The sequence below is a fragment of the Seriola aureovittata genome, chromosome 14 (assembly GCF_021018895.1).
Source record: "Seriola aureovittata isolate HTS-2021-v1 ecotype China chromosome 14, ASM2101889v1, whole genome shotgun sequence".
Taxonomy (NCBI): Eukaryota; Metazoa; Chordata; class Actinopteri; order Carangiformes; family Carangidae; genus Seriola; species Seriola aureovittata.
In genome coordinates this window covers 5,573,685-5,586,746 of record NC_079377.1, presented here as the reverse complement: position 1 = coordinate 5,586,746, position 13,062 = coordinate 5,573,685, and the positions used below count along the sequence as shown (strand labels likewise).

At 39.0% G+C, this 13,062-nt stretch overlaps 1 protein-coding gene across 1 annotated transcript in view; it reads left to right on the top strand.

Moving 5' to 3' along the window:
* The window catches only part of LOC130181745 (gamma-aminobutyric acid receptor subunit pi), a 46,314-nt gene extending 33,475 nt beyond the window's left edge, over positions 1 to 12,839 (top strand). Inside the window, exons 6-10 of the mRNA XM_056396144.1 lie at positions 844 to 926; positions 5,657 to 5,794; positions 5,984 to 6,136; positions 8,057 to 8,247; positions 8,500 to 12,839. Coding sequence (XP_056252119.1) covers positions 844 to 926; positions 5,657 to 5,794; positions 5,984 to 6,136; positions 8,057 to 8,247; positions 8,500 to 8,862 — 928 coding nt within the window. The 3' untranslated portion in view covers positions 8,863 to 12,839. The remainder of the gene's footprint in view (positions 1 to 843; positions 927 to 5,656; positions 5,795 to 5,983; positions 6,137 to 8,056; positions 8,248 to 8,499) is intronic.
* Positions 12,840 to 13,062: the final 223 nt, after the last annotated feature.

The following is a 13,062-nucleotide window of genomic DNA, read 5'->3' as shown; positions in this document are numbered from 1 at the left end:
TGATTGCAAAGCAGGGGAGTTGTGTCAATTCTATTACTTGGATATTGGATTGTATGAATACAGTAGGATGTGACCTGTCGATACAAAGAGTTGTAGTCTATCAAAGCCACCCCCCCAACATAGAGACTTCTCCAACAGATTGCACTCTGTGCAAGGGCTTAACAAGCTATCAAGTGTTTGAAACATAGTTGATTAGATGTTGGGCCAAGCTGAAAGGTTATACTGTAGATAGAAAAGTTATAAATGATGCAGCAAATGAATTTGTTCAGCTCCTTTAAGCCTGTGATGATGGGATTTACATGTCCTACTGTTTGTCTGCCACATGCTTTAACCTCATCTCAAATATGTATTGTATAATAGCTGTCCATGGTGATTTGACTTGACTCACTCAGTCCTTTAGCTCAGTGGTGCTGAACTTCTTTTCATGCATACAGTACATAGTTTTACATGGTCTGGTTACACAATGAAAGGGAAAAGTGGTCACATGGGAGAGAGTCTTCCTGTTCTAATGGCAGATTTGTAACTATAATGGGGGGGGGGGTTATACATAATGGCTCAGATTTACAACATGACAGCAATGTAAAGAGATCTCCATGTGCCATAGAGGGCTCAATTCATGCCTAATACACTATATACACACATTCATATAAACCAAAACCTAATCCAGCTGATTCCTTAGAACAGCACAGCTGCAGCCAGAGAGCTGGAAAATGATTCACAAATCTCCTCTTTTATTTGTTTGAATGGTATGATTTGCAACCACTGATGCAAAAATAACATCTAGTGCAGGTATCCTGTTTCATGGAATCCCCTTTTAATAACAACATCATCTCTGCTTGTTAGGATTACCACCACTGTGGCCTGCAACATGGATCTGACCAAGTATCCCATGGACAAGCAGACCTGCACGTTACAACTGGAGAGCTGTAAGGACACTTCTTACTTAATAAAGAGAATCAGACGTCTCCAGCTTAAGGCTGTGGCAGGGTTGCTGGGTGTTGGTGGGTGATTTCAAATGAATCTTGATCAAACCAAAGGATCAAACAGATCACTGTCTCTCATCTTCTAAACTGCTGGGGTCTGTGTGTGTGGGTGTGTGTGTGCGTGTGGTTATGTGTGGTTCAGGTATTCCTCATGTTGTGGGGACCTTAATCTGTTTACACAGTCACATTATGGGGACTTGTCTGCCTTATGTGGACAAAAAACAAGTCCTCATATAGTAATTTGTTGAATTTAAAGGATGAAGACATGTTTCAAGGTTATGGTCATAAAGTACTCGTACAGTGTACCCCCTGTTAACTTGAATGAATAATTTGGTAAATATGCTTAGTAACTTTCTTTCACAGTGTTAGATGAGTGAGAAGATCAGTCCCACTCTTACGTGTGTCTGTTGAGTATGAAGCTGGAGGCAGGAGGCCATTATTTAGCCTTGCATAAAGAAGGCATGGTGTACATGTCTAGCCAGGCTTTCTCCAAAACTGAGAAATCCACCTACTAACACCTCAAATCTCACTAACTGAACACATTGTACCTTGTTTGTTTCGTCTATACCTTAACATTTTTTTCTTTAAAGGAGCTATTTGTAAGTTTTGCTATTGCTACATAGATAACATTAGCATTAACAGCTGTTTACTTACTAGTCTAGAAGAAACGTTGTGAGTTCAGCATCAAACTTCATTCCTGTACTCACCCACAGCTGTCTCCAGTTCACTCTGGCCTTTCTCATCACTTTCTGATAGCGACTCACTGTAGCCTCCAATCTACCCTGAAGACATAGCACTGCTCAGAGGGTGTATTATCACATTATAAACGTTGAAGATCTTCTCAAGCGACAATCACCACCACCCGCTCCTAGAAAGACACCACGTTCAGTGGCAAAGTAAACATACAAATAGCCCCTTTAAAATGTCTTTAAATCACAACTTGTCATTACATTTTGATTTTTCAATGCATTAAACAAACACAATACAACATTTCTGATCTTTGGAGATGCTGGTAGGCATATTTTTGAACTGGACAGAGCCAGGCAACCTGTTTCCCAAGCTTCCAGTCATTTTGCTAAGCTTAACTACCATACAAAGCATGAGGATGCACATGCACACAGATGACACTTGGTGGCAGAAACACTCAAAAACACAAAAACTGCCAGAAAAAAACATGAATGTAAAGACTTATTATTATATTTAAAAATGCCTTTGCAAAAGTTTGATGAGAAATTAAGTGCACTCAACACTTTTTTGTTAGACATCACAGATACACAGAGTGTATTGGAACCAATAGTATGTTCACTTAACTTTTGTTTGTTTACACCAAAGTTTCATGCGGCACCTTAATCCATAGACATCTGATTGATATTGATCTCCTCTAACTTTCAGCCAAAAATCAAGTATATTTCCTGAAATGATAAATTATACTGTCAGTCCTTGAATGATGCAAATATGCTTCTCATAACAGCCTTTTTCCCAAAAGCCATTTGGCACCATGTTTTACAGTCAGCCCTTGATCCCAAGCCCACCTAATCTTACAAATACTTTAAACTCATATTACTATAGGAATTCACACCTCTACCAGGAGGCCTCAGAAATCATTTTTTTTGATAAAATTAAGTTGATTTCTTGATATTTTCTTGAAATAAGAGGAGGTTTGCCTAATTCGGACATATGTTCAGTGTTTTCAAGGGGAAATGCAGGGGCAGTGTGTTTATAATTAACACAAATTATTAGCAAGATTAGATTAAATGACAGCATGGATTTTTTTGGCTGCACTAGGGATGGAAGGAAGCAAAAGTCCCCCCCCCTCAGCCTCCCTCGCTCAACTGCCATCTTTGCTTTCCAGCTCGCTTTCGTTCCATGCTATTAAATGACAGCCAGTCAGGCTAAGCTAAGTCTGATCCCTGCCAGAAGCCCACCAGGACCTCGGTGCTAAATAAAACACATAACGGCAGCTCCAGTCCCACTTAGCAGACAAAAAGACATCTGGAGGTTAAAGTTAGGTAACTGAGAGGATGATGGATCCTTCCTCCGCTGCTTCAATCATTCCAGGCAAAATATCTTCATCTTTCTCTTGCTTTTTCCAGCCTCTCTCACAGTCTCTCTCTCTGATCCTGCTGCTCTTTCTCTCCTGTTTTCTCTGTCTCTCTCTGCTTTCCTCCTCTCCTTCAATCTCTATCTCCGTCTTGCTGTGTCTCTTTATGAAGATGTATATGCAAGGATTTATTTCTTTTAATGCTGTGCCAGAAGTGGATCCTCTGCACAGGAGGAAGGTTTAAAGAGAGTGTCGTTGTGGGAGGGTGCGGGGCATTTAGAGTGCGCTGACAGCAGAAAGGGTGAGAGGATAGTCACAGTCTTTTGTGATCTTTGCTTTAATTTAACTTTTGGTGGCCCAATTCAAATTCTTTGAATGTGAAAGTGGCTACTTGTTGTCAAGAGGCCACAGGGCACTGGAAGATTGAATGTACCCCCATGCAACTCTTTCCATGCTATTGCACTGCACGTCATTACCAATCTGTGTCTCTTAATTTGTACAGTAATGTCAGGACTTTAGGTCAGGAAAATAATGAGTTCTTCTACTAAGAGAGAGAAAACAGTGGATTTACAGGACCTTTCAGCAACACAGTCACCATTGCCCCTCATCAGGGGACTTGTCTCCTAGCACCATGTCTCATACTGGTCAATAACACATGGCTCCATGTGTGTTTAAATTGGGAGAGTGATGGAAAATTAACTTGCATCTTGTGTACAACAGATTACAGAGGTGTATTCCAGCTTCAGCCAACAGTACTTCTTCTTACTTTTCCTATTCTCTTGCTCCCTCTGCAGATAACTTAGGAAAATACACCAAGGAGGTTTCACCTTCTTAATCACATGTTTTTGTCCTTTATAATTTTATCATTAGAACCACACCTGTTATTATATTTTGACACTATTGTGGTTATACTGTTCTATATCCAAAGCACTACCACACTCAGCTGTGGTATCTTTGACCATGTTAATTTTGCATGTCTTCTTTTTCTGAGTTTTATTTGGGTTATCTCAGCTCTCTAGGGCCCAGTGCAATATGCATGATTAGTCTGTTATGGTATGAGGCAAGAGTTAAGCTCTTCATCAAGACTTTTTTCTTTTTTGCTACCCCCTTTGAAGAATTGAATGAACAACACAAATGCATTTCCATTAGCAATTCCTGTTGGATCTCTCTGTGTCAGACTGTGTTACAGTGAATAATGGGAGAATCTCCTGTTTCCACTGTGACTGTAACTACGTGCATGAAACATTAACATATTTTAAAGTCAGATTGTTGCACTTACATACTATGCCAAATTCATGTGTTGTTTTAGCAGCATATATTTTTGAGTGTTGCACTGTGTAGACCTTACCCATTTGCTTCTCTAGGGAAACATGATGTCTTACACTAGCTTTTCAAAGGTCTTTTCACATTCTCTTTGGTTCTTGCAAGATATCTCTCTTGTGTTGATGTTTAGCATTAGAGGGAATTTACCACCCACCACGGGCTGCAATCCCAAACAACTCAACGGTGAGAGGATCAGACTTTAGCATAGCTTTAGCAATTAACATTCCCAGTAGTTCCCACCATTGTTACTTTGGGGTTTACTTTAAAAAAAAATGATGAAAAATGATTTCAATATCATCATCATCGTTATAAATTATAGAAATTCTCTAGTTAATTTGTAATGTGCTGGTCATATTTCCATCTGCACTGTGTGTTGGCCATTTAAGGGTAACTGATATCACAGTTCATCTGTCAAGCTGCTGTTGCACAACGCACTGAACCACAAACTGTTCCCATGTGTAAAATATAATGAGCTGTGAGTTTTATCTACTGTATAATGTTAACATATTATCATCTTATGAAGTATTATGGTGAACATGTTCACAAACAGTTGTCTATATACACATTAGCATTCATCTGGAGTTCAGTTTTCAGCAGCCTAAATGTAATTTATAGCTGGCCTGGTTTTATCCTATGGGATATATATATATATATATATATATATATATATGGCTCTTTAGCTTCCAACAGCTCCACTTTGATCACCAGTTGCTATCTTTGTCCACATTCTGTTAGGTGCTTGGTAGGTTCATACAGTGGGTTTATAATTTTGTTATGTTTATGTTGTCAATTCGTCTGACCCATTATCATTAAAGCGATATCTCAGGAACGCCTTGAGGGAATTTTTCCAAATATGATACAAACATTAACTTGGACTCAAGAATGAGCTGATTAGAATTTGAGGGTCAAAGAAGGTCATTCTGGCCTCACAAAACACATTTTTGGCCACACCTCAAGAATTCACATGCTAATTAAGCACAACTGGACTGGTTGGCGGAGGCATGCAACCACATTTTGTTGAAAACAGCTGCCTGCTACAGTCAGAAATAAGGTTGGACCGTAACTCAGAACCAAAACAATAAAGTTGCTCTAAAATCAAAACAGTGAGTTGAAAGGAACTGTGTAGAGACGAAAGGAACAAAAAATTGGTGATGACTGTCTGAGGGTTTTTTACTAAAACTAATAAATTTCATATTACACACACTTGCATGAGCAATTGTTAATATAAAAAATATTGATTAATACAACTCTATATTATTTTCTGTGATCTCACTAAGACAATTCTTTTCCTCTCTTTCTGTTCTTACAGGGGGTTACAACATTAATGATGTTATGTTCTACTGGACCAGAGGAAATGAGTCTGTCAGTGGTTTAGACACTCTACAGCTGGCTCAGTACACAGTAGAGGACCACTACACCTCGGTCTCAGAGGCCATCTATGAAACTGGTAACGATAAGATTGAGAAACATTGAGAAACCACTCCGTAGTGTTATTCCCAGGACTAGACTAATGTTTAAACAGCAGTGTAATATTGTTAAATGTTAGACTGCCCCTATGTGGGATTTCTCAAGCACACCACATGTTTTCTGTTATCTATTATAAGTACATTGACTGACTTTGTCCTTCTTCTCTAAGGCCATTACCCCAAGCTGGTCTTCCACTTTGAGCTGAAGAGGAGCATTCTGTACTTCATACTGGAGACTTACGTCCCCTCAAGCCTGCTGGTGGTCCTCTCATGGGTTTCCTTTTGGATTTCCCTGTCCTCTGTTCCAGCACGTATTTGTATAGGTATGGAGCAAAACAACTTTTTTTTCCCCCTGAAATGTCACGTACTGCTATATTGCACCAAACCTTATCAGTGTATTGTGTCTCTCTGTAGATGCTGTTTACTATTGTTGTAAGAGAAAGAATCCAACCTAATTCTCTTTTTCATCAGTCATCACTATTTGTTTACTATTACACAGATAAAAGACGTGTTTGCTCTCCTCTGAACACAAATGTTGGTTTGGGTTTCATTTGAGAGGGCTGACGGTTGAAGAGAGAGTCTGTGACACTAGTGTTATCTTGTGGGAACATCCAAACATAGATGTTCTGTTGAATTAGATCTACCAATCCTCCAGGGGGGACTGTTGGATATAAGTTCTCAAAACAAACAACTACACAACTTTTTTTTTTTTTTACCTTGACTGTGAGTGTATGTGTGTTTAGCATCTCATTTATTTAATCCTGGAGTACAGTCATCACTATGAGGCTGACCAAACAAGAGCTGTAGGCATGTTTTTAACTTTGGAGAAAGGCAGTCGAGCTGCTTCCAGTCCAGTCTTCTTATCTAACACTTGGCAAGAAAGCAAATTGACATATTTCCTAAAAAAATGTAAGTACTAAAATTTTTTCTGAGGACATGTGATAAGCTACAGAGTCACAGATGTGGGTGCAGAAGAATGACAACAGTTATCTGCTGGACCTCTACGAGGATGTAGTTTATGGGATTCTATGATGTCTTAAAGTTATGTCATATTTTTTTGAGTTGTGTACTTACATTATCCCAAATGTTTCCAGCAATTCTCAAAAATAGAGAAATACGTGATTTTAATCATGGTAACAGTACATTTCATTTGGTCGCCTGTGCGTGCCTCTGTGCGAATATGTCTGCATTGTGGTTGCCTGCCAGAAGCTCAAAATTTACTTTTATCCAGTTTTGCACCACATTTTTTTTTACACCTTGCTAGTTTTCAACTATGTATTTTAACCAGATGAATAATTTTAGTCATCGGACGTCTGGATCTTTAGTTACGAGCGGAAAAAGCCAGACAAATGAGATGTCTATGTGTCTGCCTCTGCGAATCACTGATTTTTAATGTGAAACCCCGTTATTCACTGTTTTCTACCAATTTTAATCCCCTGGTCTGTTTGTTATGGAGAGGAGGACTCCTCTGTGGATAATTTGACTGCCAGTAAAAACCTCCTGAACGTCTGGTTAATAAGTTGTCAAACAGACAAAGGTAAGCAGTCTCAGCCCCCAGCCCCTCTGAGACATCCTGTGTCTCCTGAAAAGCTTCAGTGAATCACTGATTTTTTTAAGTGAAACTGCTTTATTCGATGTTTATACCGGTTTTAATCCTCTGGTCCATTTGTTATGGAGAGGAGGACTCCTCTGCAGATAATTTGGCTGCCAGTGAAAACCTCCTGAACATCTAGTTCATAAGTTATTAGAGAAAAAATCGAAACAAAAGTTAGCTGCAGTCTCAACTCCCAAACCTTCCCTGACATCTCATGTCTACCTTATAGCATCAGTGAAACACTGACTTTTAATGTGAAGCTGCTTTCAGTGTTTTTACCAGTTATAATCACCAGGTCTGTTTGATTTGGAGAGAATGAGACCTCTGTGGATAATTCAGCTCCTAGTTAAAACTTCCTGAACAACTGACAAAACCAGAAAAAGCTTAGGGCAATTGCGGTAAAGACAACTCCCATGATTACACGCTATTTAACAACAACACCCAACACCGTCTTTTGTTTTTGTTTTTAGTGAGAGACCCCAAGTGACAGAAGTTACATACAGTGCATTTAAGTCAACAGTGACTGCTCACCAACAGTTCAACTGGAGTTCTTAAGCCTTCTCTTACAAAGATTTGGGGGAGTTGTCCACAGGTTCAGTTGGTTATACAAGTATAGTTCACCAGTGGATCTGTGTGTATTCTATGCCAGGAGTAACCACAGTGCTGACCATGACCACTCTGATGATGGGGGCCCGCACATCACTGCCCAATGCCAACTGCTTCATCAAGGCCATCGATGTTTACTTGGGAATTTGCTTCAGCTTTATCTTTGGAGCGCTCATCGAGTACGCTGTGGCCCACTTCTGCACGCTCACATACACCGACTCACACATGATCATGGTGAGAGCCTCCTGACTATACTGTCTTGTTCATTGCTGAGGTCATTGCTGTTGTTGTGGTCACACTCATTGTCTTCATGATGGTGGTCGTTGTCATCTTCATCTCATGAACATCACTGTCATCATCAGCAGCATGTCATCATGAGTACGTTGAGGTAAGTTGAAGAGGTTTGTCAAGCTTTCAAATTTAGAAGCATCATGTTTTTGTTTCCCTTTAAAACTTGTTCGATCTATTGCCCTCACTCCCCTGCAGTATGGCCACCACATGCACGACTTTGACGATGAGATGAATGGCATCGTCACCACCATCTCCACTCATTCCAGAGCCAAAAGACGCAAGGAGCCTGCTGCAACTCCTCCCCCAGCTCCTACCTCCACAGAACTCACTGTCAGCCCCTCCAGCCCTACGGGCAGTGAGCCTAAGCCTGAGGCGTCGCCTCCGGAGACTACCAACTGGTGCCTCACTGTCCTGGCCACCCTTCGCAAAGTGCTCCGCTCCATAAACTGCTGTCATGTGGAGAACCCCCACCACATAGACAACTACTCCAGAGTCACCTTCCCCCTGTCTTTTGTCATGGTTAACCTGCTCTACTGGACATATTATCTGTACTTCTAGCATATGCTCTAGTGCAATGTGTCCCAGAGAGTGTGAGACAGAGAGTGTATGTAGACAAGAAGTGTACTTTACTGTATTTGTTATTTAGATGTGTTCTGAGATGAGTGTGTTTAATTTCTACATTTGGATTCATGAGCAAAGTAGCATACTATTATGGGATTGTTTTTGGGAAGAAATAATGCTCATGACTACAGCTCCATTTTTTATAATAACATGTATAAGTCATTGCTTCAGATTTTATATATCTGGCTTCATTACAAAGAGTGGGCATACCTGGCATTGACTGGCAAGATTTGGTCAACTCTGATACACCTTGAGATGAAAAAGACCTTTGCTTACAAGAAGAGAAATCATCTTTCCTGAGATAGTATCATTGTGCAGGTTGTTAATGTCTGACACAGAGAACATGGAGGTGTAATTCAAGGTTGACAGAATTTGCTAGCACTGTCGAGCGAGGGTAAATGCCTGTTGTGATAGATTGATCATTGATACTTTACAACTTTATTTTCCATTTCTGCCTGCAGATACAACATTTAAAGTGAAAAATAACGGATTGCAGAAGAAGTGTGAAAAAGAGAAACTAGGGTGGTTGAAAAATAACTCAACAAGAGAGTGTATTAATAACCATAAACCAGTCTCCCAAGGACGATCATTTCTCCTCACTGTTGAAATCTCCCTTTCTTCTCTGTCCTTCTGTGAGTTATTTTTAATTCAGAGAGAAATACTGTCTCTCTTTGCCTGGATTTATTTTTTTCATTGACACTATAAATGTAGTGGCCTTTGATACCCTCAGTCATACTCTGGAAATCTAGCCACCATGAACAGTCTTATGGCACTTGTCATCACACAAATCTGCTCTGCTGTTCCCTAAGGCAGGGAACTTGCCCACCTAACTAATGGAACTACACAGTGTTCAACATGATATAAATACATAATGGATCATGTTAATAAATAGAGCTATTTATCTTAGAGTGCCTTAGTTAGCATCATCCTGGTTTCCTGAACAAAAAGGGGCATTACATTATATCAGCTTTTGGATTAATGCAGAAAATAAGCTCTGTGACAAAGTTTATGATACTTAAATGTTTTGTTCAGCATAATAATCTTGACAAATGAACAAAACTTCTATTATTTTTAAAGCCTAAATACAATTTCAGAGGTAAAAACCAAATATTAGGCTATAAACGAACTACACCACGGTCACGTGACTTAAACATCACTACCACTTAACTTTTAACCTGTAGATTGATTTAACTTTTACCTTCTCTACAAAAGACTTTGTTAGTAATAGTTTGCAAAAGCATGAGTAGCAACACAATGAGCCTGTAAAGGTGGACTGGTGAGTAGATCGGTTTTCGTGTACAGCATGATGACATTTAATGTCCATGACAACCTATGTAGTCTCATTTAGCTACTTGTTAGCAACCACCCTTAATTAACAAATGTAAAAGTTTAAAGATATCAGTCATGAGATATTCACTTACATATTTGATGTCAAAAAAGAACACATGAAAATGTACTGAGTTTGCATTAACCACAAACCTTATTTCAGCCATCTAACCAAAATCCCATTCAAAAACTCATAGACTTCGGGATGAGGGAACCAGAAGTGCTAAAATAATAATTAATTCAAAATGCTACATTTTCAGTGTAATAACTAATAACTAACTTTCTTTCTCTCTATTTAGTTCAACAAGGCTACATTAAGATAGCCAGCTAACACTACAAATTGTGAGCTTGGATTATGTACTTGGGATTATGAAGCGCCAGTATTAGCAACAGCAGCTAATTGGCTAAGTGGAAGGTGCCACAGCAGGTTTGTGATTTTAAATATGTCCCTAAGAGAGAGACACAGACTTTTGTTAGAAGTAAACAAAGTCTTTCTCGTCAGTTCCTCTCACAAAGTGGAGCTAGCTAGCTAGCGGGCAGAATAGCTCTGGCAGGTGGCGAGTTGGCTAGGTTAAGTGGGGTGCATCTGACTGGCTGACCTGTGAGGGGGTGGTGATTGGTGAATACAACACTGTCATTAAAGAATAACATTATGAAATAAAAAGTATTACTGAACACTTTGTGGTTCCATACAAACTGGGTAGGTACAATAGATGTGAAGATATAGCAGAGCAACACCTGAGCAGTCATGTAGGCTACCATTATATAGTGAAATAGAGAATATGTAGTACTTCTTTCTTTATGGGCTGCAGGTAGTGTTTCTCACTGTCCTTTTGTAACACAAAGTAGTAGGCAGAATTAGATGTGTTAGATATTGTAGAAAGAATGAATATAAATGAAATAGCCAAACTATTTCAACAGGATGTCAACAAACGGTAAAATGCCTGGATGTGCTCCAGTTGAGATATCACTCCCTTTCTCAGTTTTTTAAGCTATTGTCATTTTCTGCTTTGTGAGTGTCAAGTGTTCAAGTTCAGGTGATTCAGTATGTTTGCTACCAGTAACGTGAACCAAAGAACCACTGATTCCTATTGATTTCACCCATCCTCTTGGTTTGCCCTCAGTTCTTCTAGTTGGATATTCTAATTGCATTTTCAAATGTTAATATCATATCGTTAGTCATAGGAGAACTCTGAAATAGCATGCAGTCAATAAGCAGATGAACATGACAATTCATATTTCAGATGGAGAACAGGATTCAGTTGAACAAAGAGATGCATGTTTATTGCTGTATTGAATATTGCTGTGACATACTTTCACTCAATTTAAATGGAAGCTGGATTTAACAGTCCCTTTAGCCATAATGCAATTCACAGAAGTTCCATTTTAAAGAAACTACCTTTCAATGTGTATTGAACATAATGCAAGGCTAAAACGTTAATATCTATTTGTGCTTCATTGCCTTTTAAACTGTTTATGTTCATATTTTACTGCACTGCTTCTCATGTTTTTATCTATTTTTAAATATGCCATCAACTATCAAACTTTTTGACTGCTCTCTTTGCCTGCCAATTATAGAAAAGTAGGATTTACTTTAGTTTCTGTTCTTCCTGCATGATTATCAAGTGCTTTTGTTTCTTCAGTTTTGTTTGATTTTGTTTTGGTTTAACATGATGGAGAAGAATCATCTTATACCGCTCAGCTGAGGCTATTGAAAGGATTAAATTAAACATTTTGATTGCTAGTGATTCCCCTTTGATTTGGGGTCAGTGCAGGATGTTCAAACTTCTGTTCTTATTTTCAGTTATTTGAACTTAATTCTCTGAAAGGATGAGTGATCAGTGACAGTGTATTTGCCACTGACTGAGCTGCGCCTGCTCAGTGGATGTCAGTGAGCAGTGACCCATTGAAAAGGTCAGTGTGATAAAACACAGACTGTCAGGTTTTATACAATATAGCACCACAGTTGTAATTTTGATAGTTAACTCCTCAGTAAATAGTTCAAGAAATGAATGCCATTATGGAGCCAAAGAACCACAAGAGAAACCACTAAAGCTTTCTGTCAGTGTGGATGCAAATAGAACATTTTTTCCACCCGGTGGTAAAGTTGATCCATACACAAGTCTGGACAGTATCAATTGTCCTATGGCTCCACGGTCACAACTACATTATCAGGGCTGGTTTGCTCTGAATGGACAGTATTTTGGATGGCTATGAATACCCAAGGAAGGTGCGAACATTACCGAAAGAAAGTTACAAAACAGAACATTAGGGGCAACATTCCCAGGACATATTTAAAGCAACTTTTCAGCAACTTTTTGGGCAACAGAAAATAGGGGAAGATGGCTACTGCATTGGACTGCCCTTTCTTTTCTTGTTGTGAGACGTGTAAAATAATGCCTCAAGGTGACGTTGGCTACCAACCTCACAGTTCCTTGGACATCTTCATGTGATATGTATTTATATACTGTAATACCATGTTAATATAGGTATCAGTTTGCTTAACCTGTTGTAAATAAATATTAACACTATGCATGTTTATTTGGTGTATGAATATGAATGATAGCAATAAAAAGAGGTTTAAAGTGTCACGTTCACTTATTGGGGATGTAACATTAGTTTCTTAAAATAATATAATAACATAATTCAAGAAAGCAACTTGAACATGTGGTGTCCAAAATTTAAATTAGGGGTACAGCAGATTAGAGCAGTTTCCTGCAGACATGCAAATGTGTGTGTTAGTGTGTTGCAGATGTTCGGGCAGCAGTGTCCCAGTGTTAGTGGAGTAGAATGTGAGTTTTAATTCCCTGC